Source organism: Parambassis ranga, chromosome 17 (assembly GCF_900634625.1).
Source record: "Parambassis ranga chromosome 17, fParRan2.1, whole genome shotgun sequence".
Classification (NCBI taxonomy): domain Eukaryota; kingdom Metazoa; phylum Chordata; class Actinopteri; family Ambassidae; genus Parambassis; species Parambassis ranga.
In genome coordinates, this window is record NC_041037.1 from 10,104,185 (window position 1) to 10,132,166 (window position 27,982).

The 27,982-nt window shown below is 45.0% G+C and overlaps 1 protein-coding gene across 1 annotated transcript; it reads right to left on the bottom strand.

Annotated features, from left to right (window-relative positions):
* Window positions 1-1,047: 1,047 nt before the first annotated feature.
* Window positions 1,048-26,873, bottom strand: ptch2 (patched 2). Its single transcript, XM_028427684.1, has 23 exons — window positions 26,727-26,873; window positions 25,370-25,562; window positions 17,306-17,495; window positions 17,158-17,227; window positions 16,983-17,074; window positions 14,812-14,920; window positions 14,614-14,700; window positions 14,408-14,529; window positions 13,383-13,530; window positions 12,409-12,540; window positions 12,170-12,325; window positions 11,916-12,008; window positions 11,699-11,824; window positions 10,518-10,905; window positions 9,905-10,429; window positions 9,286-9,428; window positions 9,017-9,197; window positions 8,655-8,935; window positions 7,174-7,311; window positions 6,729-6,871; window positions 3,795-4,200; window positions 3,118-3,691; window positions 1,048-3,009 (listed from the first exon to the last, which is right to left on the bottom strand). Exons 1-23 carry the CDS (start codon window positions 26,871-26,873, stop codon window positions 2,975-2,977), a joined length of 4,479 nt encoding a protein of 1,492 aa, XP_028283485.1. The 3' UTR covers window positions 1,048-2,974.
* Window positions 26,874-27,982: the final 1,109 nt, after the last annotated feature.

The window sequence follows — 27,982 nt, forward strand, 5'->3', positions numbered from 1 at the left end:
GCCAAATGTATGTCGATAAAAAAAAAGAAAAATACCAAACAGACATGTGAGGTATGTGAAGTGTGTTAGGCAACACATTTTGATGGAGTTTTTCCCATCCTTCATTGTGTGTCAGGTGACTTACAGGAAGCAGAGTTTAACATAATTCTCGCTCAACAAACAGGTCAGGCACAATGACTTGTAATGTTTCCTGCAGGGGTTTTCTTTTCTAAATTGTGATTGTGAATTTTTGCATTGTTTACCTTAATTTTTATTTCTACGGATCCATGTATGCAGCCCCTTGTGACATCATAAGGGGATGAGTTTATCTCTCTGCTGTTTCTATCATATATGGCTGAACTCCTAATATTTTGTTACCGTGCAGGTCTCTTCCACTAAGGGACACGATCAGTCAGTTTTTCTGACTTGCACACAATACGATTTTGCACAAGCCTAAATGGTAGAGCCACTTTAATCAGAAGAATACAGACTTGTGCTGTATTTTGAGCTTCTATAGAAATTCTGTGAACATAATATAGGATCTTTACATTTTAGTTTTGTCGTAAATCACAAAAAGGTCTATTCTTGAGCTTCTATGTTAAACAACTCTTACTCTTCAGAAACATGGGGTCACTATTTAGACACATTGATTACTTATTTCAGTTTATACTGTTAGAATCCGAAGCCTGTTTCCGCACATTATTTTTAATCCTTCCATCTTTCACATAGTGATTTTTAGAAGAAATGTGCTTGTCCAGAATTGAGGTGAGACATTTCTTCTAAAAATCACTATGTGAAAGATGGATTCAAAATAAAGTCACTTAGAAACTCTATCAACAGACTTTTACATCTCAACAATGCATGTTGATAACAGAGTGGGCTTGTTTGCAGAGTACATATAGGTAATCAGCAAACACTATCAGTTTGTAAGAGAACTCATCTACGCTTGTGACCTTCTTATCTATTTGCAGGCAAACACACACACACATGTTTAAAAAAAAAACCGGTAAGAACAGATAAGCGCTTTTTCATTCAATTTATTTTGTTAGTTCAATTTCTATAGCAGGTGAGGGAACATGACGGTCACACAAGGGTTTTTCTTGAGCATAGTTTTCAGAAGTCACAGTGTTTCAGACATGGACAACAACATTTCAAAAATGACGATGAAGAAGGAAGGGGCCAAGAGGAAACTTTAAACACAAGGTGTAACAGTGACACATTCCTACACACCTTCTCCTTCATGGTCCTCCAACTGCCCCCTTTGCTCCACAAACACACACACATAATAAAAAGGCTTCTGCTCTAAAGTGTTGTCAACCCCTTCCTCCCTTAACCCCACCTCCCCCACCCCACCCTGTCCCAAAACAAATAAAACAAAAGCAAACTCAGCAACAAATAGATATATTTATATATAATATATATTTACTCTTTAAAAATAGAACTTCAGTCTAGATACTAACATCTGTACAAACTACAAAAATAAAATTTTAATATAAATAATTTATATGGCATGACATTAACAATTTCTTTTCTGACATAAACTACAAACCAATGCAGGAACCCCCCCCCCCATATCTGACAACACGCCCTGGCTGTCTGGCGAATCTGTACTGTAAATGTTGCTTTGCTTGATTTGCTTAATTATTACCAACAGCAGTAGCTATTTGACTCCTCTTTTATATTTACAACGAAAAAAAAAAACGAAGCTGCCACTTATTCAAATGATGTGAAAACAAATAGATCTGCAAGCTTTTCCCTGCAATTTAACCCGGCAGTGACGAGACCAATACTGTACAACAAAAAAACAACAAACACAGCGACAACTGAAACTTCGTAAAGCAAACGAGTAAATAAAAAGAATGTGGCACGCATGAGGTTTGTATTAACAAAAAAAAATTAGAAAGTGAGTCAGAGCAGGCTAAAATATTAAAATGACTGAACCAGTTTTACATCATTGCACAGGGTCACAACACGTTACAACCCTAAAGCAGCCAGCAAAGGAAAAAAAATAGGAGAAAAGAAAAAAAAAGCACTCCCTTTGCATTGGATTTTAGAATTCCCTTTCGAAATAATAATACAAGAAGGTAAACACTTACCCTCTATAGAGCTTACAAAAACTGCAGAAAGAAAAAAAAAGATATCACAGATCCTTCAAGTAGTTTAAAACTGCAGAGGAAGTCGGGACATCCCGACGTAGTTATCATGTGTGACCCAGGCAGTGTGATGCCAGAGGGATCACATCAACCGATTACAGACAAAAGAGATTACTTACACCTCGGTGAGAACTTAATACTGAATGCTGTGATAACAGGAAAAAAAAGGGGGGGGGGGCGTATTGAAGGCACGGTGGTTATTACTGTTAAGAGTCTGCTGTGGAATTCTCTGTTTTTTTTTTACAGTGACAGAGAATGTGTATACAACAGTGAGTGTGTCAGATTATCTCACAGTATAATACTGTGAAAGAAGGAGGGGAGGGGTACGGGGTGGTGGTGGGGTGGGGGGTACTGCATTTTTTTAAGGCAATTTGCTTAAAATTATTTTGAAGTGTAGCAGCAAAAAAACAACAATACAAATAGAAATAAAACACTGACCGTGTATGTTCAATAGCCTAATATCTTAATAACATCTCACTTTTTTGTGTGAAAACATATAGCATATTTCTTATTCTATACAATGTAGGGGGTAAAAAAAAATTCAGCCACCCCACATGACAATAATCTTTTACATCTGAACTTTTACACAAGAGTATACCCAAGTTATACAGTACTCTTTTAAATAGCTTCCCTCTTTTTTTAGTATTAAAATATATACTCATAGATTTATATAATTCTTTAAACAAGTCATTTTCTTCTTATTATGTCCTTGAAGTAAATCCTCTCCTTGATGTGTATGTACAGTTGAGAGTTCAAGATGTGATGTGACACCATGCAGGCATCAACACGCTCCGGGAGGAAACCAGAGACTCAACATGGGAGGGCACAGCGTGCAAGAGCGTCTAGCAATCTTTGGATGCCTGGATCCTCAGCCCACCTGCAGCAGACAGAAGACACAAATGGTTAGCAGCTAAAATCAAAGCCATAAAAAAACTAGAAAATCCGCTACATTTCACTGTCTGTTGGATGGATGTAGGTCACTCACCTTGTGTCTTTCCGAGCTGAAACTCCGTCTGGCCCTGTGTTGCTTCCAAGTCCTGGAGCTCTAGTGAGTCTCTCTTACATGAAGAAAAGTTTGTTTTGTCACCACAAGTCCTTTTAGCAGCTTCAAAACAGTCTGACTCGCTGTCCGTGTCAAAACCTTCATGCATGTAGCCTTGGTATGCTGCTCCCGGCAAGTTCGGATGCACAGCCACTGTCACAGAGGCTGTGGCTGTAACCATGGTAACAGGTCCCCCAGTTGAGCCTTGTTGTGTCGGCAGGGTAGAGTTGCTATGACTGTAGCTCAACCCTTTAGTCCTGTTTGGCTGAGGGCCTCTGCCATTCTGTGGCCTGGGGCCGCTTTGACAAGTCCTCCCATGAATGGGAGCCCGGTCACTGGGTAAGTGTTGGCCGGCCTGAGCCTGGAGTCTCTGCAGGCCTCTCTGCTGCTCCCGTTTGCTTCCATCCCAGCACGTTACCTGGGAGCTGAGAGGTGACTGTGCATTGTGGAAAGATTCACTTAATGGCTCAGTCCTCCCAGCAGGGACTGTTGCATTTTCTCTGAAAGGCTTCACCACCTGCAACAAACAAAGTTAACAATTTACTTTCAGAAAGACACATTCATTTGAGGAATACAGGATTACTGGCAGGCTGTGTCATCTGTGACGTCATGCTGCGTACCGTCAGTCTGGGGAAGCTAGGGTTCTTGCTGGCTTCTAGCAGTATATGAGATGTTGCAGGTGGAACACTGGTGTGTGAGGCCTGGTATGCACTCCGGTCACAGTACTTATAATCCTCCTCCACAACCCCGGACGTGGTGGTCAGCTCAGAGTAGTACTCAGAGTCTGATGACTCAGAAAATGCTGGCTGATGAGACGAGCGTGAGTTCTGGTGGCTTGCGTAATATCCGTGGTGGGTCATTGGTGGAGGCAGCGGGGGTTCAGGGGAAGGTGTTGGTAGGCAGCTGGCATTGTCAACAGGGGTGACCTCTGCTGGCGGTCCCAGCATGGAGAGGAGGACTGGGAGGAGGACTAAGCCATTCAGCATTCCCAGGACAGTGAGAATGGCCAGCACAGCAAAGAAATACCTGAAGGATGGAGAGACGGAGGTTGTTAGTTTTGAAAAACCAACCAGCAGAGATATATTATTGTGTTTTCTTTTGCATTTAGATTTACAGGCATTTGGATTAGATCAAAAGTTTCAGCAAACCTCATGATACTTTTACATAAAAGAGAAATCATTTGACATCTTTATTTATTTTATCATTTTTCCCCCTCTATTTATGCAATTAAAAAATGGGCAAACCGCATGGCCTGATGTTTTATATGGACAAGAACGCACATGCGTGTACATGACTGCAAACACACACATAGTTGGCACATAAGGAAAGGAAGTAGCTCAGGGGAAGAAGTCAGGGAAAGCCCAGTGTTTGTGTATCAAAGGCTGGGGGGGGGGGGGGGGGGGGGGGATTGGGGGCAAATCTGATTCCCCACTCAGTCCAACTAAAACATGCTTTGATGCCTCCACTGCTGCTACAAGACTTTCTCTCGCCCTTTTTTTGCACTCTGTGCAGATATGTGTGTGTGTGTGGTGATTTCTTTTTCTTTTTTTTTTTTTGCATGTCAGTGGAGCTCCAAGGAGGCCAGGGGTGGAGGCAGGCCACAAGAAAGAGCTCCCCCAAGAAAATTAGAGGGGACTCCACTTAAACACTAACAGAATGCAGAAAGAGAGACAGTGAGATGCTAACCACCAAGCAGCCCGAATTAAAGAGGTAAAAGAAAGAAAGAAAAAACGCCTGTTGGTATGAGAGGAGGGGGAAAAGCTAACAGGGACAGGGATAATAGCTGCAGAGTGTTATGGAAACATGCTTCTCTCTGAATGGATCACTCTAATGATTATTACTACTTCACTTGACAAAGGTCACGATACAGGAAAAAGGTCATGGTTGGCATCATGGAGGTCATTTCAACCCCCCAACACACACACACACACATTCACACAGGCATGTTTTCTCTTTTCCTCTGTAACCACTGTCCTTGTTTTCTTCCTTTATCAGAGGCATAATGCCTATCACAGTAACCAGTTTTGACAAAATGCTTCTGGAGGCTACTCCAATCCCCTCCGTCTACTCAAAACTATCTTTACACACAGCAGTGGCCTCTTACTGCTTATTTTTTCCTCCAACACTACTTATCAACATATTTACATAGTGAGAAAAGTGGAGTGAGACAGAAAGAGACGACGGTGGGACCTCCAACAGCGTCCTACTGTTAGGAATTCTGCTGTTTATTTAAACTGTAATCTTTTCCATTCGTTGTCAGGCCTGGGGAGATGTGTGTATGTACGTACGTGTCAGTGAAAAGAGTGTTTACATGCGTGAACATTTTTTGTGTGTGTATCTTTGTGTTGTGCACACCTATGTAGTCTAGTCAAGTGCGTGTGTGTGTAAGGAGAAAGAGAGGTCTCTGAGCAGAGTTGAATTAGGCTTGCTGTTTATTCAGTGCATTACAAGGCCAGGAGATGTTTACAGCGGTATATTTATGCTACTCCCCTGCTAGCCAGCTATGGCTTGCCCCATTCACCCGACCACAGCTACAGCTACAGCTAAACAAGACCTCCAACAGAGACTAGACCCCCCCTCTTTCTTTTTCTTGTCTCATCCCATGACTGGCAAGACACAAAAACAATCTCTTTAATGCTAGTGAAACCTCCTAATTATTCCTTTTTTCTTCGTTTTTACACCTCTTTATTCAACTCTGTGGAGGATCCATTCATCATCCATCATCCAACCATCTACCCACCCACAAAGACCTCATATCCTTGCAGGGGAAGCCACCCTCAGTGTACTTCTCCTACTCCCTCGCTGCTTCTGTCTCTGTTTCTGAAGAGAAACTGTGTCTTTTTATGTCATGGAGGCCTGTTGCAGTCTGTGAGCTCAAGGTTGTGGTTTCGGGTTTGAGCCGAGACCACATTCAGGCTGAAAAACACGGAGCTATTCGCCTTTTTTTCCACTCTGACCATGAAACAGTGGTAGAAAACACATGCACTCATACACAAGTACACGATTTAGACACACACACACACACATTGAAACACACACACATATGGGATTGATGTCTGTTGGTGGGCTACAAACAATCTCACTGGCTGACCAGTTCAAATTTAGCTCCGCTTTTTATTACGGCATTCAGCGTGGAGGGGGAGAATGTCTAAATAGATGATAGGAATTTTTACAGATTCCCTCATGAGTGTGTGAACGAGTGGAAGAGAGAGACACCACCCAGTGGGCAGCAGAACACTTCCATGTTTACAAGCAGCTGCTACACACCCTTGATGTTTTCCCCATTTGTTGCGCAGTAAGGTTAAGGAGACAGATGTGTGTGTGAGTGTGTGTGTTTGGAGTGACAGAACCAGGTGGGTATGTGTCACTGTGTGTGTGTGTACATAAACAAGGGTTTCATATTTCCACCTGCATGCTGCACTGACCCCCAACAGACAAGGCTTCCTCTTGCACAAAAGCTGGCTTCACACCAAACCACTGTCTCTTTTTTATTAGCTGCCATTAGCTGTCTCACCTCTACACATACACACACACAGGCATATACAGCAACTCACCTCATGATGAAGTCAAACTCTGACCCTGCCAGCATGAGAACGCCCAGCAGTGTGGAGATCGCTCCGTCAACTACCGGGGCAAACATGTGCTCCAGTGCCACCGCCGAGCGCTTGTTTCTGTTGCCAATCGCTGTCAGGAAGCCCTGTGGCAGAGGGTAGACAGAGGGGAAGAGAAATGAGTTGGATGTCTCTCCGATCACACAAAACTTGTGTTAGCGGCTAGGCTTGGCAAGCTTAAGACATCCTGTGTTTGGTTTTGTTGAGGATTACTACCACTGTGCTAGAAAGCAGGATAGAAAAGTAAGCAAAAAGAAAGCACACAAATTTCACTGTGCTTTAAAATTTTGCCATAAAATTAAAAGTGGTTAAATGTGATTCTTTCCAAAAAAAAAAGCTGCTTAGTAGAATAGGTGTTTAGCTGTTGTGTTGTGAGCTGCTCACTCACCAGCGCGATGTGAACGGTAAACTCCACTCCGATGCCCACAGAGGCGATCAGGATGACCACGGGAATGGCACTGAGCTTGATGCCAATCAGACCCATGATGCCAAACAGCTCCACAGTCATCATTGCCAAGACAAACACCTGAAAAGCACACATGGAAACCGTTACCAACTTCTGTGCACGAAAAACTGTAAAAATGTGTTCCAACAGCCATTAAACCAGAACAAGGATTCGGACAAACGATATCAGAAAATCAAAAGCATGTAAACAATAACAATGACATTCTTTAGTGAATTAAACCATTTTGCCCCCTCACCCCATACAATCTTTGACCCTGAGCACAAGATCTCCACCGCATGGGATCAAATTTCCCTCCCTCAGGCTAAAGTCCTCCCCTTTTCCTTCTTTCCTTCCTTTTTTTTCTCTTCTTCCTTCTCACAGAAACATAAAATGCAGTGTGGTCCCTTAACATCCTCTGCGTGCATCTGTATATTTGTGCAAAACTCTCATACTTAACTGTCTCCCACATTTTAGTGCAACAAATGAGCGATGCATCATGTCAGTTTAACAGTGTCTGTGGGGTGTCACTGTAAAAAACCACAATACAAACAGCATCAACTAGTCTTTATAAAATAAGGAGGAGAAAATAGTTCCTGGCCAACAGGGGCTTTTGATCCCAGCGGGGCCTTTTCAGCTGAGGCACGGCTAAATTGGAAATGATAAAAGCTGCTTTACTGCTCAACCACATAGAGGCTGTGTGAAACCTTCACAGGCTGGAGGATGCTCAGAGACCATACATGCATGTAGCCGTGCCTCTCTGTCTGAGGAGATTGTGCTGTGCTGCTGTCTCAATCGGTGCTGCCCGCTAGAGACTGCTGCTTAAATTAAACACATTCCATGTGAAACCGGCTCTGTTGTTGTGCTACAGGCCCCCAATGGGGATGCGGATGTGTGTAAGTTTTGGGGCCCTTTAAGACGACTAGTCCCACCAGCTTGTGCGTGTGAAATGTTTTCCAACTGTCGAACACTCAGAGTGTGTGTCTCTCTCTCTCATATGCGCACATACAAGCACACAAATATCCCTGATGGATGGGTTGAGCAGGCCAAGGTCGCAACTGGGCAGATCTGTCCTGTCCCCAAGTCTCTCCCTCTTCCCCTGACAAAAGTCGTAAGGGAGCTGGAAGTAGAGGCTTCAGGAGGGCAAAGCCTTTCTTGCTCCTTTGCATTTCCTTTTCTAAGGCTGGCCGAGCCGACATTAGAATGACAAAGGTCCCTATGTGCATGTGTGTGTGTGTGTGCATACTGGCCCTCCGCAGAGAAAAAGGGGCCCCCTAGACAGCGTTATTGAGCTATGCTGAGAAGGGTGAGAAGAAAGAGAGAGGACGACGAGAGGAGGGAGGGGCAAATGATGTTGAGGTAGGATGAGGTGGAAAAAGGAATGGAAAACAGGATGGATGAGAAGGATGTTGAGGAGCAGGACTTACAATGATGCCAGCTGTCCAGGGGTTGAGCAGAAGAATCGCACAGACCAGGAAGGTGCAGGCCAGCACCACGCTGATCGACAGCAAGAACCAGTGTCTGAGGCCAATGTACTGCTCCCAGAAGAGGAAGGGGTATCCGTTTGGGTAGTTGTACACACCCTTGCGGCTAAACTCATCACAGATAGTCCGCACACTTTCAATGGCTTCCACAAAGTCGCTGGCCTGGCGAAGGCCATTCAGGTAGAAGGGGAACTGAGCAAACTCCAGTGGCTCTGCTGCTGGGACTGCAAGAGTGTTTTGATTAGTTTGTATTCAATCTGATTTCCAGGTTTTTCCATTTTTATCATCCGTGGTGAGACACTTACTGCGCAGATTTTCCCCTGTAGTGTCATACTTGTCGTGGATCCACTCTCTTGGATGAGGGTAGAAGTTGGCCTGGGAGGCGGCGTAACCAAGAGGATCGTTACTGACCCAGACTGTCAGGTAAATGTAAAACACCTCTGGGGGGATCAAACCCTCTGCATCCACCAGCCGACGAGAAGTCAGCTAGAGAAAAAAAAAATCAAAATGAACATCTATTCATTTCTGTGCTTCTTGCAATGCTTCTTGGTGCAACTCTTCATTTCAAACATACCTGACTGTAGCTAAAAGGCTCTTTCTTGGAGCCAGTCTGGATGAGAAGCTTGTACGCCAGAGCTCCATCCTCTGTGCCGTTGCGGTAGCTGTCAGCGGTAATCCTGCCTGCCTGCCAGTCAACATCAAAAGCAGCTTGAAGACCTGAGTTACAACACAAGGAAGACAGAAGATTATTATGGCTGTCATTTATAACAGATTTCTATTATCATAACATCTTTCTTGACTGTCTGCCTGTGTGGCAATATGATGCTGAAAGTATCAAGTTTCCTTTTATTTTTTTCAGCTGTTAGCTATTACTTCCTCTTGACTGGGCCTTTGACACGTTCTAGCCTAAGGACACACACAAACACACACACACGTACACACACAAAGATAACCTATGACCTCCACTCAAGTAACCACACCACCCCTGAGCCCAGGTGGATGGGGGTGAACTTTCATTCACCCTTTACACATTCCCACACACACACACACTGCTGTCCTTACAAACACACCTGAAAAAACTTGTACCCTCTACCAGATTCTGACATCATTATCAAAAACCCTCAAGGGGACAAAAAGAGTGAGTTATTGCCCGACTCCCTAAAAAACAAACATTGCTGATCCTGAAGTCTTACCTCTGAGCCAGTCCTGGAAGTAGTGCAGCCACATGCGGGGCAGCTTGCTATCACTGTCTCTGACCACATATCGTACAGAGTTGAAGGCGTTGTGCAGCTGAATCAGCAGTCTTTGAGACCGGGCGTAATCAAATCCATCCATGGTTACCAGGTACATGTTATAGAAGGAGAAGTACTTAAACTGGGCGTCAATGAAACTGTACTCCTTGGTGTCACGTGGCACGATATCAGTCAGGTAAAGGCCGTCATGCACCATGGTGGTCCCATACAAGCTGAGACCCAGGAGGCACAGGAAAAGAACAACCACGGTGGCTTTGCTCTTGGGCTTAAGGAGAAGAGGAGCGTATTTATCCCTGGCGAAGCTTGACAGGTTCCAGTGCAGGAAGGGGAGAGGGACGCACTTCTTGCCTGATTTGGAGTCCTCCACTTGGGCTAAAAGGTCCCTGGTGGAGCTGGAGGTAGGGGTGAAGAGCTGGGATCCGTAGGGGTCTGGCACAGAGGTGGTGGTGGGGGAAGGTGAGATAGCTAGGAGAAGGAATTACATACATATTAGTGTTTTTGGATTTGACACGGTGAAATGCCTTGCAGAAAATAACATCATATTATTGTTTACCTTGAGTCTGGGATGTGGGGCAGAGGATGATGGAAGGAGGACTGGTAGAGATCTGTGAGGTAGGCGGCAGGATCGTGACAATATGCTGGCCTGCTGCATCACATTGTGTGAACGCCTGAACTGTGGTGGTAATTTGGGTGCTGGTGGTGATTGTCGATCCAGCTGCGTACTGGTGTGTATGTGCTGTTGCCATCGTGGGCGTGTGAGGTTGCTCTCCAGAATCCAACAGCTCGTGTGGGGAGAGGTGGATAACCCGGTCAGAGCAAGGGCTGTAGAGGCAGCAGAGGACATCCAAGCGTTTGTCCTCGCGCCGGTGGAGGTCCAAACTGAGGATGGCGGGGAAGATGAGCAGCACCATGGCAAAGTTAAACACGACCACAATGGCCGCCTAGGGAGACAGGAAAAAGGAGAAGGTGAGAAAAGACAGAGAACAGTATTTGAAATTGTAGGCACCTTCCCCAGCTGGGCAGAGTCAGGACTTTTTTTTTTAGTGCCTTAGACCACAGCCCAGTAAGTAAAGAAAGGCCTCACTCTAAATCACCAGCCAGGAATACTAAGCAAGCCAGGAGGGGAGAGAAACAAGAAAGAAAAGAGAGCCAGCAAGAAAGAATGAGAGAAAGGAGAAGGGGGGATATATATGTTGCGAGTCTGAGCAAAACCATCACCCTTCACCAGCACTGCCACCGCCCCCCCCCACTTACCCCAACCCCTGAAGCTGACATTCTAACTGGCTGTGGTTTCCAGTGTGTGTGCACATCTATATGTGTATATTTGTGTGTGTGTGTGTTTCAGACCACCCACAGTTAGTCACAGATCAGAGAAAACCGCCTTGACGGGCCAGTGATATACTGATCCACTCCTCCCTCCCTCTCATTCTCTCGCTCTGTCTGCCTCTCTCAGTCTGTTCATCACTGTCTTTGCACTGATTATTCCCCATTTTACACACACACACGAAGAGGCATGCACACACACACAACAACAAAAAAATGTTGGCCCTCTAGGTGCAGTGGCAATAAAACTAGGAACAAAGGCTTTCCTTGCTCTGAATAAATGTCACCACTTTTAAGTTATCTCTTTCATTTTCAAAGGGGCCTCAGGCCTCACGGCGTGCGATTGTGTACTTCTTGTTTATATCTGTGCGCATGCGTGTGAGAGCAGATGTGTGTATGTGCAAAACATACCTGCAACGAGAAAGCTCGCAAGGCGGGGATGGGTACGAGAGCGGCCATGAAGAATGCGATCATGTTGTTGATGGAAGTCAGAGCCACGCTGGTGCCGGTGCGACGTAAACAGTCTCCTGTTCGCTCCTTTAGGAAAAACACAGACGCAAATTAGAAAAGGGAGAGGGAGGCGAGGAGAGAAAAGGAAGGGTAGAGAAGAAGGAAGATTTAAAGGTACCTTAAAGGGGATGTTACTTCCAGCTTCTGTGAAGGAGTGAGCCAACAGAAACATGTCATCCACACCAATCCCCAGTGCCAGGAAGGGAAGCACCTGGGATGGGAAACACATCAATGGAGAACAAAGGGTCAGAATGAACATTTGAAGTGTGTGACTCTGAAATCTGGGCTTTAAATCAAAGGCAGACCTCCCTTTAAGGTCAGATCTACTTAGAAACTATATAATGGTTATATATAGGTTCCTTTGGGGTGTACCTGTGTGGTTGCAGCATTGAATGAGAGCCCAAGCAGGGAGCAGAGACCCAGTCCCGCTGCCACCGACAGGGCCACCAACAGCACCCCGGCCAACCCCACGGCCCCCTGGGACTTGGCGCAGTCCCACCTCAGCATAGTCACACAGGCGTATGCCAGCTAGAGAAGAGAAACCCACATATATGAGTAAAGAGATGAATGCAAAACATGTTTATTTGACATAAAAAGAAATCAATGCTTACCATGAGCAGGTATCCTCCAGCCACCCTGATGACGCTGACATCGGAGAAGGACTTCATGATGTCATTGAGGGTGGTGGTAGAGAAAGCATGGATTGACTGACTGGAGTTTGTTGGGATACTCTGGTGGACCACCTGAAAGATAAACATCAGTTATTTTCTTTAATCCAAGAAGTGAAACATGCTCCCTCCAGCACACGCTACCATGTGCCTCTTTGTCTCATGTTTTAGGAGCCCAAAAACGGAAAAAAAGCCCCTGTCGCTTTGAAATGTGCATGTGTGTCAAAGTGAGTATGAATGTGCAAGTGTGTTTTTACATGTGGCAGCCTGTGTGTGTGCATGTGTAAGTATGACAACTGAGGAGTAATGAGCACAGATGCCAGAGGTTGTGAGGTCAAAGGGGAAAAGGATGGGATCACATGGCTCAGGAGGCTCAGAACCCTCCACACACTGCGCCATGAATGAACCGAAGCTCCTGAAAGCTATTTACCTGTACACATTAAGCCATCGATCACAATCTCAATGAATCTGTTGTCGTTCTTTAATGTGTCGCAGAGGTGGGCAGAAGTATCTTGTCTCTGTCAGTTTACGTTTGAGTGTGTTGGCCCTCCTCCTTTCCACATGCCTCTAATGTTGTTCCCTCCCTCCCTCTCTGCTTACCCTCACTGTGGTGGGTGTCAGCTATCACAGCAACAGCTTGTTCCTATAACTAGGGCTCTGACAGAGAGAGATGATTGGCCTACCACACACACACACACACACACACTCAAACCTGGTCTGCACTGTGATTCACTTTACAAGGGAGCTGAAGACTGATGGAATTCAGACACTGCAGAGTGAGTCTCGGTGTGTGTGTCAACATGCACAAATGTGTGTGTACCAAAGCAGAACAAGGCTGCACAGCAACAAGGAAATGCCTCCTTACTCTTCCCATCCTCCTCCTCCAAATTGTATCTTTAAATGTATATGAAATTTACCTCCACAAACTTCCTCTGCCAGGTCTCCAGGATGGCGGTAGCCTTTTCTTCATTCCAGTTGATGTCATGGATTTCATAGTCATCTTTAAAGTGCTCATACAGCTGTTTAGGACTCATCAACAGGAACATAGTTTGAAGAGCCTCGGCACTGCAAAACACAAGTTTAAGACACATCAGAGATGTCAGACTCCCACCCTGCAAAACATAGTTTATTAGGTGCTGAGCTGACAGGAACCCTCAACTGTATCATCCATCTCACATAGCACATAAGAAATCATCCAGTCTGACTGTCTCAATCTTGTTGGTCTACTTAAAACTTTACTGGCGCATCTGAATGGCTAAAGGCAGGTGCCATCTCTTGCAGGATTTGTCCGCCTGCCTGTCTGCCAGTGTAAACAACAAAAAGCAGGTGTTATCTAGTCTGTCTGCCTGTGTCTAGGCTGCGATCCCAGATGTCCTCGGGTTTTGTTGGCACTGGGGCAGCAAGCCGCAGTACCGTTTAAAATGTGAACGAAATGATCGTAAATCAAATCCAAGAGTAAGTGGGGAATGGAATCCGCTTTCATTCACGGGCCGCGTGGGTCCTGATCTGGGCTCTGACCCAATGCTGTCACTCCATTTGTACTGGTGTTGAATCCAGTTGAAGTTAGTAGGAAAAAGCAAAACTCTGGAGATCGTCTTATTAAGACTCTTGGATCAAGTTCAGATAAAATGTTTCTCCCCACCCCTCTTTGTTGTGCTTCTTTTTCTAAGGTTCCTTTGAGAACAAACATGCAGCAGGGTGGGGGGCTTTATGTGGCTGTCAGTCATCTTTAATTGGCCTATCCTTGGCCAGGGTTATGCAGGAAACTGATCCCTCTCAGTACGAGGCATTCCTAGCATGTGTCTGTGGAGTTATTAGGGGTTACACAGATTCCACAGTCACAGAGGCTCTCCAGCTCACAGGAGGACTGGCTGCCTGCTTGGCACATCGTTGTTATTGCATCCTGACTTCACCTGTGTGATCTTAAGGTCTTAATACACACCTCAGCAGAGCATCCTGGCTGTTCTTAACCCGCCCTCCCAGAATGAGCTCCTCCTGCCAGTGCATGAACTTCCGGCTGAAACCATGGCAACCACCTTGTAGACGCCCAGCAATGTCAGGACTCTGAATGGACAGAAAAATATGTTAGATCTGTAACCTTGGTGCTACATCTTGCTGTATGTAGTAGGTAAAATCTTTTGTGTTTACCTCTCCTTTCTCCTTATTGGGCGCACTCAAGGGACAGTCAGGGTCTGAGGGGTCGAGGCATGGCCTGTTCATGTAGGCATGGCCCACCTGAGGAAACAAACAGCGTCCCAAACATGTTTAGAAAGTAGCTGGGTAACTAAAGATTCATACAAGTCTTTTTAAAAAGCAAATATATGATCATGTTATTATATGTCTCACCTGAGCTTTGTCCAACATCTCCCTAAACCCTTCCAGTGAAGTGAACTGACTCAGTTCCTCCATCAGCTTGACTGGATCCAGATTCATCCACTGGATATCAGGCATACCCCTGCAGAGCAAAAGCATACTTAACCCAAACATATTTGACAATAACATCAGAATTTAGAGAATAAACTGTAAAATAACTTTTTACACTGTATGCCTATGAGGCTACATGGCTTTACATTCCTGCTAATCTTCACTCTGAGCTGCAGAACAAACTTTCACTCTCTCTCTCTCTTTTGTGGTACGGGGGCTATGCAGGAGGCTCGCTGCAGATACAGGATAAAATAGCGTTTATTATCCTGTTTCACGCTGCCACAATGCCCAGGGAAAAGGCACGGTGGCTGCCTGCGCACTTTCATTCCTCAATGCCCTGCACTGAGTCATAACAATTACCTCTGCCTCCCAAACATCTTGATAAGGAGGGGAGGGAAGGGAGGGACAGGGGAAATAGGTGATGGATGAGGGGAGAAGGGAAGAGGGAGGCTTTCCCATTGCTTGTTGTGTGATGTACAAAGAAATATTGCCTATTTGTTAGCCTCACCTGTACTGCCACCCATCTAGTTCTTAGCATAGACTCATGACTTTCTCCATAATACAGCCCATATAAAGCTTTACTTTCTAATAAAAATAATGTATATCCTGAAGTGTTTACACACTTTAAAATGAGACCTGTGCAAGATCAGGAAAAGAAACAGAAAGAAAGATGAATAAAAGAATTCCAAACTATCTCAACTCCAGGCTCAAGCTCCCTCCAACGGCTCATGAAGACAGCTCCTCTCCTATTCCCACATACCAGGGTCCCTTTTGCTGCTGGTTGCAAAGACACTCCTTTATCAGCTAGTTTTTGCTTGACTGAACCAGGCCTGGGCCCTTTTGTTTTTTCATAGATTGCTGCTTTTTGTTCTCTCTCTCACTCACTCACTCACTCTTCCTCACTCTCTTTCTCAATATCCCTCTTTTCGTCTTCTTCTCTTTTTTTTTAACATTCAAAACAGGGTTAAAGTAGAAGCTGACAAAAAAGGACTCTGCCTGTGGTGACCACCACCAGTCCTGCTCAGCCCCTTATGAAAAAGAAACACTTAATAAATAACAACAGATGCTGTTTAACACTGTGTGAATTGTAGGACGAGTTGTGAATCATCAAAGGCAACCCCTTTCTCCTTCTTTCTGCTTTCACACAAGCCAACTGGGAGATGCTAAGGATGGGAAACTTGTGTTTGTTTCTGTATGTGCTGGCTTGTCATGCAACATGCCGCTGTCAGCTCTGACAGATATATAAACAAATAATTTCTTTGCCGAGAAACATCTGCTATGATCTAAACTATCTTTTATAAACCCAGCACTCGATTGAAATATCACTTCTGAGGACAAAAAAAGCGATCCCTTTCAGTGACTCAATTTCTCAAGAGAACTTTGTCCCCCCCTCAAAAAAAGGAGAGGAAAAAAAAATCTGCAAATGCCCAAATACGCCCAGACTCCACTGTTAACTGTCTTGTAGCCTCTCTCTGTCCTTCTCGGGGGACTTGAGGCTTGAATACTGCCCATTTTATTTGTTGGACAACTTGGGAGCTTGGAGCCCGGGGCATTACCATGAGAATGCCGAGTGTTAGCCGTGAGCTGACAAAGCCGGCCCCCTCCCTCCTCCGGGGCCCCTGCACTGATGGACACTCACTCGTAAACTGAAAGAATGCTTACCATTGTCTGACCCAAAGGGCTCCCCTGCCACCACCACCACCGCCGCCGCCGCCTCCCCGCCCTCTGTTCTACCAACCCACCACCCAGTTGCTTCTACAGCCTTCTCCCCTCACTCTCTCTCCATCCCTCCCTTGCTCTCTTGCTGCATCTCTCCCTAACCTTCTCTCTTTGAATTTCTCTGTCAGGACACCCCTCCCGCCCCTCCAGTCCCTCTCTGGGCCCTAAAAGAACTCTATTACTGACCGCTGCTGTCAGTCACAGCACCCACTGACAGACTACTGAAAGCCCAACTGTATGTCTCCATCCAGCATGTGTTAAAGCTTATGGAGCTCTCCAAAAGCTCTGCACAGCTCAGAAGGAAGCAATGACAGCGCAGGGAGAGCCAAGGCCCACTATGAAATTTACGTTGGGTCGAATATTACAGGACTTACGGTAAATAAGCAGAGCCACCCTGTAGTTTGGCCCCTTCCCAAAAGCAGTCCAATGGGGTGATTATCATACAGGGAAATAGCTTGTCAATCATCTGAGATCAGGAAATAGAAAGGAAGATTGATTAAACATCACAAATCAATACAGATATAAAAATGTATTTGTGTATCGACTTACCCTTTCAATCATAACATTTTCTATAATAGGAACTCCTGATTTGTAGCAAATTTTATTAAGATCCCATGACCTATGAGAAGGAAAATCAGTTTTCAATTACAAATCACACCAAAGCGAGGAACATTTTTCACATGGCAGGTCTACTTACTTTCCAAACAGAGACACCTGCACCTTGCTGGCAGACAGGGCGGCCTCCATGTGAACCAGCAAAGCTTCCTGGGTGAGGATATTTGTGCCCTCTTCTTTGGGGGTCTGGATAAGCATCTGTGAGGTAAATACAGACTCCTCTCCCTGCTTATCCTTGGTGTAGCGAAGCTCCGTGCTCACCCGACTGCCAGCTACAAAACACAGAAGAACGGAGAAATTACTTAAGGATAGATAGACAGCTATTCTTTACCGCACACATATCTTATAACAAAGTGCATACATGTGCACGATTACACAAGAACACACACGTACAGTACATTGACCAACGCCCTTGGCCTTCGCCAGTGTTGGTTTTGAAGGCACTTCACACAAGGCAGTGTCTGGCCAAGAGAAATGAGTAATACAGCTTCTCATTGGCTCCTTCTGTGAAACAGATGTGCCCTGTTAGTTAGCAGAAGCCAGCCTTCTGATGCCCTCAAAAAACTTCTACTACTTTGCTCAGCGCAGGAGAAGAGAAGAGAAGAGAAGAGAAGAGAAGAGAAGAGAAGAGAAGAGAAGAGAAGAGAAGAGAAGAGAAGAGAAGAGGTGGCCGAAGCTGGAAATTAAACCAAGATTAGGTGACAAGAAAAGGTGTATAGATTGATGTGATGATGAGCTGAAAAGAGCTAAATGAAGAAAAGAGTATGGAAGAGGCATGTTGTGCTATGCGGTAGACCCCAGCCCCCTAATTACAGGAGGTTGCCCTGAAAAGAGTTTGCCAGCCGGGGGGATCCATGCCTGTGCCAAGTGGACATGAAACATGCCGCGCTGGATCACAGAGGGCCCCGTCTGCCCCTCTTGCTGTCCCACTACATGACAACCCCGGAGAGAGAAAAGAGAGAGAGAGAGAAAGAGAAAGAGAGAGAGAGGGAGGGGAAAAAGAGGGAGGAAGGAGGGGGAAGTTTGGAAACAAACTTCTTAATTCTAATTTTTGTCACTCTTTTACCCACTTTTCACCATGCTTGCACTCTCTACTCCTGGCTTTTACCTCTTTCAGCATGTATGTCTCTGCTCCTTTTAACCCTTCTGTCTTTCTCTCCATCTGTCTCACTATTTCTCTTTCTCCCCCCACTCTCTCTCTGCACCTCCCCCCAAAGCCTGGAACAGGCTCCTATAATTGATGGGGAGAAAAGAAAAAACAAACTATTCAGCCTACGCTGCAAAAGTGTGAGATCAGGTTGGAACTCTGGGCCTTTGGAGACACAGTCCAATATTTCTAGGCTTCACTTTCAAGGCTTTAATTACCTTCGCAGGGGCTAGAGAATATCAGATCACCTTGTTTATTTGCAGTCATTGGTGTCTGGCTTAGTGCATCCCTTAAAGAAAATACCTCAAAATGGAACATGTTCATGTTAAACGTTCTTTGCACATCTGGCTGCACATTTTTTTAAATTAATATATTTATAAAGGGACAGAAAATGAATTTTTTTAGGACCTTTGAGGTTGAGAAAATGAGACTTGACGTGCTGCTGCTGTGTATTTTCATTAAGTCTTTTTCACGCTGTCATGTACAACAGAATCTGACTTGTTATAAAAACATGTACACTTCCCCGGGTCTCCACTTTGTTTCCTTCCCACACAGATTTCCAATCAAAAATGGCTACTACAAAATGGAACCCTTTCCGTTCGTGGACCTCTTTGACATCTGTTAAACCTTTTTTGACATTTCGTATGTTAACCTCTGCAAGCGTGGGGTTTTGATCCCAACAGGAACTGGGTGGCTCGGAGAGACTCTGGCTCTGTAATTACAGGCCTCCTGAAGTAAATTATAGCTATTTGTGTCTCGTTCCTCCCATCTGGACCACCCAGGCAGCCCGTCCTCTCTCTCTCTCTCTCTCTACTCTCTTTCTCGCCTTCTCTCCTCAACCCCTGGACCGGCCCCAACTACCCGAGCTTCACGGCTTCTCCGCTCACTTCTAAGCTCAGCTCAAGCCACTCTCTCTATAAGGGACATTTTCTTTTTTTCTACCTTTCCCTCTTTCTCCATGTTTCTATCCTCCTTTTTCTCACTCTTTTTTTCAGTCTCCCCCGCCTCTACTCCTCTCCCTCCACTCAGCCGGCGCTCCACACAGCCTTAAAGAGACAGTTCCCGGAAATTTTCCCATTCTGGGAAGAAAGCGCCTTTGAGTGTGGAAACTGGGGGTTTTAACACCCCAGCGATTGGTAATTTTATTTACATGAGCAATTCTGAAATTTGAAATATTAGTCCATGTTTGGCTACATGATCAGAAACGGTAAAATGATCCTGTCTAAATCACATTTTTCATGGGTGTTTTTGAGAAACTCAAACCACCGTCTTAACAAATTTTAGCAAACAACTCGCCTCTGTTGGGCGCAACATATGAATTCATTTATCAGCTTCACCGCTAAAAGCACTTTCACAACAGTTACGACATTTGGGAAAGCGAATAGCAAGAGAAGATGTCATAACAAGCCCTGACATGGTTTCATGGCCGTGGGTGTACAAATATAATGCTTGTACAAATGTGTATGTTCATGTGCAAGTGTGTCTGAGACCCTGTCTCCACCAACCTCAGCCATTTCCTCCCCACCTGACCCTTCCGTCCCCAAAACCCGAACACCCAGAATTCCCTAAGTCAGAGAAAAATGTGCGGCTTCTCACATCTGGCTTCTAGGACGAGCCAAGACCACCTTTAAAGCACTGTGTTTCTATTCTATTCTACGCTATTCTATGCTATTCTATTCTGTCTTCGTGGCTTACAGGCCTAGTCCCAGTTCCAGGCCATGCTAGGTCAGACCAGGCCGCCTTCAAAGTTCAGTGTGGTAGATTAGCTGGATTAGGGGGCCTCTGAAAGGCCCCACGCTGCTATGGAGGAAGACCCAAGACGAAGAGGGCTGAAAGTGACATGTATGCTTTTACTTGCTCCAGGACGTTTTTGACCATTCACACAGCATGGCAGCAACAGAACGTGCAGCTAATATCTGCACTTTTGCTAAAATACAGATTTTAGAGAGTAAAGGGACACAATACAGTAGCAACAATTCTAAATGCATAAAGATCCTTTAGTTCTTTTGATGTTAAGCAAAGGAGCCAAAAGAGAAATTCATTCTCTTGGCCTTGTACCCAGAATCACAAAAAACCCTCTTCTTGCCTTTGTCATATGTGGACCCACCAGAATCAGGATGGTTCCCCAGCCCATCCCATCCCAGCCCTGCCCTGCACTATGGCATTCCCCAGCCAGGGCACCGCCTAAAGCAGGCTGCCCCCCAGCAGATGGGCTGTTCCTCCATACAATCCTTTAGTACAGCTCCAGACTGAATGCAGACCCTTTTGTCATTCAACCCTTCAATTTCTTTCAGATGTTTTCTAACAAACAGCAGAATAAAATAAAGAGGGAACTTTTTTTTCCTTCACAACAAAAACAAATGGACCAAAACTTTCCCAGCCTGTAAAACAATGCCAGAATTGGCTGTGGGAGGGAGAGGCAGGCGTAAGAAAGGGAAGCTGGCACATTGCTACCTTACCTATAGAAATACAGTGTATCTGTTCATTAATCTTTAAAGGCAGCATTAAATTAGGAGATGCATGAAGACAAGAAAACTGAGTGTGTTCTTGTTGGTCCTCTTGCTCCACTATCATAAAAAACAAGCACCTGAGAATGCACCTTTAAAACTGTATAAAACAGCAAAAACAACATGAAAAATCAGTTTCACTTACATTCTATTCAGATGTGCCAGTGGTGTTAGCCACCACACATAAATTTCCACCAGGGTTGGCATTTAGGCACTTTCTATTTCCATATGTATGGGCTCGCCTCTGCTAATTATGCTAATCATGGGCAGTGTTGGCCACTGTGAAAAATAGTCACATTAGACACTCCACTGACCGCTAATACTGCTTAATGTGTGGTTGAAACATACATTCATCCCTGCCTGAAAGGCAAAATTTTTCCACGTTGCTGGTCTCATTCAGATGAGAAATGAATTTATTGAGCCCAAGCACCATTTCTTTTTTTTCCCTCCCAAGTACCAAGGAAATGTTCAGTGTCTCTCCATCTCCCTCTCCCTTTACTTTTTTTATACTTTCATGGTGTAAAGACAGAGGCAAATGGTGCAAACTCTAAGGTGACTGGTGTCGCTTTATTTCTCCCAGGCCAGAGACAAAGGTTGCTCTTCAGAGAGGGGAGAAAGGCTGCCACACTATACTGATTGAGTTTTTATTATCCCATTTTAAGTTGCACTGCAGCCTTTCGAAGGACACTGCATCCACTGTAGCAAAGAGCCTGACAGTTCGTGGCCTTTTGATAGCAGCTTTGAACCCCAAACAGTTTGACGTTTTCGCACCAATTTGCCAATAAACATTGATAAACTGTAAAACTGATTCTTTAAAAAGAGCTGTTTCCTGTAGCGTGGAAGCAGAAGCCATGTGTCTGTCATATGCACATGTATCTATAGCTGCTCAGCGTCTGTTTATTTGTTGGGGGGTGGTCTTGGCCGGTCTGTTGAAGTGTGTGCGTGTGTGTTGGGGAGGGGGGTGGATGCTGAGAAAGGGGATGGAATGAGGTAGAGTTGGATTGAAGGATGAAGGGAAGGGGGTGAAATAAACATTTAGAAGTGACCCAGGTTGACTCTGGTCTTGTTTGTTCTCTCTACCAGTGAGGTCCTGGGCCCTGAACGCTGGGAGTTTATTTATCTAGCTGGGGCACCATGGCGCACTATTCACCTCCAATAATGCCTCATAGAGCTCCCTTTCTCTGTCTGAACTGGGGCGCTGTGTGCACTCCAATGAATTATAGCATTTACCTGCTGCGCTGCTCTGAGGTTTGTTTAGAGAAACTGCTCCAAACACCGAAAAGCCCACGTGTGCATTTGCTCATTTGCACAAACTCTGTGGTGTTTTTCCTCCATCCAGGCTCTCCTTTTCTCTCTCTCTTTTAAAAAATGTTTCTTATCTTGTCCTTGTCCCACTATGTGCATGATCTTTACCTCCCTTTTTCCTATCCTCTTTGGGTTTTTTATGGGACAAAGACCCTGTCTCACTGCACTCATATTTGAACAGCTTGAGTCTGTGTACATGTCTGTCATGCTTCACCTAAACTCTGCCAAGAAAGATGAGTTTAGTTCACGTCGGTGTAAACACCATTACTTTTATTTGGAAGCAGTTACTTTCCTCTGTTTCACATACATTTTTTTTTACACAGGGCTTTGTAAAGGGAGTTCAAAAATATTTCAAGAAAGCAGCCTCTCATAAAAACACACTCTCACCCTCTCGCAGCACTTTATGGTGAAATAAAGACAGCCTAACACTAATCCTTGATGTTTGTTCAAGTGAGACAGGCAAAAACACCAGTGTGAGCTAGCCATAAAGCGCCCACCCTGTTCCTTCCCCCAACCCCCCATTGTCTCCTCTCATCCCTGTCTTCTTCTTCCTGCACCTCTTTTTTTATGATCTTTCTGTACTGGCTCTACAGCCTTCACACTTTCAAATGTGGGTGAAAGAAACAAGCGGAATAAAGTCTGCTTACAGTGTGCAAACTATATTTAAATTCATATAAAAAAACACATCTGCTGAGCGTTATCTAGTGTCACCCCTCAGGCAAAAACACAGAACCTGTGTGAGTGTAAGGTAATTTGATGGGTGACGTCTGTCTCAGATTCTCCAAGAGACCGAGCAGTTTAGCCAGAAATAGTGCCTAATCCCCTTGTCAGACCAAACACCCTGATACGGCTTCTTTTATTCTCACCTACACAGGTGTGAGGGCTGAATTTTTAATCCCTCTACTTGCATGTCCACATTTCACAGGCACACGCTCTTAAAAAAAGATGTGAATAAAAGCAATCATGTCAGCAAGTTGTTTGCTAGTGAAATCCAGTATGAATTGCACAAAAAAATGTTTCCAGTCTTCCGATCTGTCTACGCTTTCTACACAGACTGCTCTGCTTCACAGCGTTTTGGTCCTGTAGGAGGGAGGAAGCAATTAAAAAAGCCCTGGTGGCCTGACTTCAGAGAGCAAGGCAGATAGACAGGTAGAAATATAAACACACACACGCACACACACACAAAGCACAGGCAGACAGACAGGAACACACTCAGGAACTTCAGGCACACACACAGCAGGCTGCACACACCAAAGGTGACAAAGATGACAAGTGTATGTGTTTGTGTGAGTGTGTGTGTGCGTGTGAAAACTCTGGGGACTCCTAGTATGAATATATGATGGGAAGCATATGCTCTTAACACATTCACACACACAGCTTGGTGTCAGAGTGTTAACACATACGGTGTCAATTCACAGCTAGTTTATGCTGAACAAATTAGGACACAAGTGGGAAAAATCTTTGTGTATATACAGCAATCTGGACAAAGGAAATGACTCACATGTTTTTCTTATAGACAAAAAAAAACATCCAATAAAACTGAATAATGCTTGTAGAGAAATATTCCCTTCATATAAAATTTGCTGTCTTATTAGCAAGCATATCATTCCTCCTCCTTGTGCTGTGTGTGTGTGTTTTCTGTGCTTGTGTGTGTGTGTGTGTGTGAGAGAGAGAGGAGAGAGACAGAGGGAGAACTAACCTCTCCTTGTTACCGAACCACTTTACTCTCCATTGAGGCCCTAGCAGCTTTGTCAATGGGCTATTGGTGGAAACAAGGCAGGCAGAAACTTTAGAAACATGGCCACGGCCTCTTAAAGGCACAGCATTCCTTTTCAGCCCCCCTGGTTCAACTCTCTGAATCCCACAGCAAAACAACTGGCACACAAACATCTAAACATCTCCTTTAAGAGATGGCTAGGGCCAATTAGCTCAAGAGGTAATCCTGAAGCTTTACACTAACCACAGTGAAAGAGAAAGGACACAGTAGAGATTAAAAATCCTTGTTTTTTTGTGGGAGATTCTGGCTTTTCTTTCCAACCTTGAGCTGATATTTTTAACACATTTATAAAGATTAAAATTGTTCCTGATAGAAAACCTTATTTAAATTCCTGTGCAAGTGAAGCGCACAGCCTCCCTCCTGACGCTAGCAGTGTGTGACTCCTCCGACACCTACACACAGGTCCTGTGGGAGCCGCCTGTTCCTGTCCTCTAGTGACATGGTGGGCTTGAAAACCCTATAGAGTCTGTTTATATTCACCAACTGCTGTGGCGCTTTTAGACCGTGCAAAACAGGTGGGTAAACTTCAGCTGCATTCACTTATATTTTTTCTTCTTGTGAGGAGGAGAGTAGAAGGGAGGGAGGGAGGGTGGGTGGGGGGAGAATAAGGAGGTGGTGCCTGCCTGCCTGCCTGCCTGCTTGCCTCTTGTTGAATGGAATCCAAGAATAGTTAGGGACCACACAGGGAGCTGAAGGGGGGGAGGGGTCAGAACCCTCAAAGATGGCTAACCATTCACACAGTCCATCTGCTGTGGGGATCAGCCCCGGCACTGAAGGCCTGGGGGTTTTAAAAGGAATTTGGCCAGTGTGAAAAACCAAATAAAGCTGCCTCTGCCTCTGAAAATGTAAAGATAACCTGAAACGTATACAGAAGGACTGAAGAGCTGTCAAATGTGGAGGACAGTATCACAAACACATGCCAACAGAAGATAAGCAGGGTTTGTGAGGGAAGAGGAAGAGGGCAATTTTAAGTGACAGAGGTGTGTTTGTGCCAGTGAGATAAAGAAATAGACAGACATAAACAACTGAAACACTGCAGGATACAACACACACACCCATCCACAGTGCACACACAGCAGAGACTACAACAAAACAAGGAAGTTTAGATGCACATTAGCTGAACCTGTATCCACCAATAAGGATGTGATAAATATTCAAAGGTGTTCGCAGTTCTAAATTTCATCTAGAAAATTTTCAAAAAACAAACTCTCACACAATTTAGTTCCCACTGATTTCTTACACAAACCAATCTGTTGACCACTGAGCACCTAACATGACACCAACATGCATTTCCCCATCAGCAACTCTTGTCCTTCAAGCTCAGCCCGTGACAGCAGTGTATTCTGACCTGAACTGTTCCACACAGCCACGCCACAGCGACATTAAAAGAAAGAGAAATCATCAACTCACCTTCCACCCATAGCTGTTCAATGTTCGTTTCGATGGCGGCGACACGGAGTCCCACAGACAGAGCCCCAAATACTAAGAGTCCGATAAAGAGGACCTTCCCACAGTGTCTCTGGATGTGGCAGCCCAGAGAGAACAGGAAGGCCTGGAACCTCGCCCGGATCCACAGAGGAGCTTTCTGACCTACCGCCTTCCCCTAGAAGGGTGGGCGAGAAAAAGGACATTATTAGTATTATTTTTAAGTTACTGCATAATCAATACACAGAAAAACAGGCTCCATAGCTTGTATAGATTGAAGAGTACAGTGAGAGTTCATATTGTTGGTATTCAGATGTGACAGCAGGTTTAGGTGCTAACAGGCTAACTTATCATCAGCAGATCTTTCCAGTGACACACATTTATCAACATCTTTAAACATATGATCAAACAAGAGCACTATTTTCACTCAAAAGCCTCAGACAGCTACTTGAGAAGAAGTTAACATTATGGAAAAGTTGTCATGTATGAATAGGATTTCTGGTAGAAAGGGAAACTTTAGGTTTATCTTGCTTGAAAAAAAAAGCCTTGTTCAGCCACATAAAAGTGCATAAGTGTAAAGAACAGTAACTAATGCTACAGTTGTTTTCATCCTGCTTCATTCTACTCTAAAAATCTGCCCAGGTCTCTGTACTTTATCCTGCACCACACCGTCCCTGTGCTACAAATGTCAGTGCCGCAGCAGAGAGGACCTCGCTCTAGTGTTGTGGTTACTCTCAGCAGTGCTGAAACACGTCCAAGCATCCGGGCGGTCCAAAGATGCTTTGTCAGATCAAACTCAATCAGTGAATTCCTTTACACGACCCACCACATTTCCAAACAGACCCGGGGCCAGTGCGCGCTCCGCTGGCTGCACAAAGCCAAAAAACACGCACAAAAACAGCACGGCTGGGATGTGGGAACAAGCCCCTCACTGACTCCCGGACGGTGGCTTTAATAACAAACATGAATGAGAGAAGCTCATGTCCATTCAAATAAACAGCACAAGTTAACATGCTGCTGGATAACAGGACTCTTAGCTATCACTTTAAAGCGGAAGGTTCGGTCCACTTTGTGTCGATATCAGCCTCTGATGATTTTTACTGCATTTTCCCTTTAATGTTAAACCCTTAAATTGCACTAATCCTCCGCTGTCGTCTCCCTTGTAGAGCTCTGGTGGTCCCCGGACCCCAGTTTGTAAGCTTCTACATTCCCACATGCGCCCTCAACTTACGATTAGATAACGGCTACATAAAAAAACAACTGTCTCTGAACACTTTTCATTCACATTTGGCAACTGAATGGAAGCTGCCGCTCACAGTATTCACTCTACACGTTGTTTCACCTTTGAGATCTGTTTAAGTGCGAAAGCAGCGTGGCAGTAGCTGGGTCTCCGGAGTAGGTCTGGGTTCGCAGGCGGCTGAGAGCGCGTATAACTCGGGGGTAAATCTCCAAAGACACCGGCCCCTGGGACCCCGCGATCCGAGGCCATAGTCCAAAGAGTGTGAACGGCACGCAGTGCGAAGCGACACGGAATCGGTGTGAGTTCAGAAAAAGCGACAATAATCCAACATAGAAGTGGAGCGCATCCAGCACCGCCGGCGACAAACGAGAAGAACGTTTTCTAGTCTTCCTTGGAGCCAAACAAGTCTCGAAACTCCATCCCAACATTATGCGCCGAAATCCGTATAGATCCTTCAGTCTTCATTCGTCCCGATAGTTCATGAAACGACGTCTCAGAGAGGAGGAGTAGTAGCTGTAGTAGTAGTAGTAGTAGCAGCCTATGTCTGAGCCGTCCGTGTCAAGTCTAACTCCTATCTGGTAGCGGTAACATTTGGAGAAGTTCGCCTCTCGGCAAATCCTGAAAAGGGAGGTTTGATGGAAAAGTGCTCCGGCTCCCATTGGCCAAGGAAGAGGCAAATTACTTTGCAAACATCGCCTATTATTAGCTGCTAAGCAACAGCTCACCAAAGTGGAGAGAGAGGGGGACCACCCAGGCTGCTGCTGCCTGGGCTGGAGGGGAGGGGAGGAGGGAGGGAGGGAGGAGGAGGGGGAGGGAGCGAGAGAGGAACTCTTTCAATAAACTCTGCACAGTCCCGCGCGCACACACACACACACACACACACACACACACACAGCTTTCTGCCTGCCGGACTCACTTGCTCTCTGAACATTACACCCAGTGGCCCGCCTGGCCCTCCAGTGTGTAGAAGCGAGCTCACATGCCATCTATTGATCACCTTTTTTCTAAAAAAAAAACAAAAAAACAAAAAAACAGTTAATTCGTTAAACCTGAGCTTTTTTTTCTTTCTTTCTATGTGGGAATCTTTCAACACTTTTCATATCACAGCAGGTCATCTCATGTTGGAGCCTCTCACATTTGTTACTGAACACCCAAAGCAGACATTTTTTACCCTCTCAGGTCTTTGCTGTGAGTGCAGTTTGTTACAAGCAGCTGTGACAAGAAGTGTGTGAGCACTAACAGCTGTAAGCTCACCTCCTGTGGCCAAAAGCTTCTAAAAGTAGGCTGATAGGCTTTCCAACACTTCAGGAAATAAGAGGGCTCACTCCTGTAAAATACCTTTTTTTTTTAAAAAAAGT

What these genes read in the sequence shown, in the direction of transcription:
- ptch2 (XM_028427684.1), bottom strand. Translation starts at nt 26,873, where the DNA reads ATGGCCTCGGATCGCGGGGTCCCAGGGGCCGGTGTCTTTGGAGATTTA. An exon ending in GGCAGAGGAAGTTTGTGGAG is followed by an intron (nt 12,541 to 13,382) that starts GTAAATTTCATA and finishes TTTATCTTTCAG; the next exon opens with GTGGTCCACCAGAGTATCCC. An exon ending in CCTGGACAGCTGGCATCATT is followed by an intron (nt 7,312 to 8,654) that starts GTAAGTCCTGCT and finishes TGTGCTTTTCAG; the next exon opens with GTGTTTGTCTTGGCAATGAT.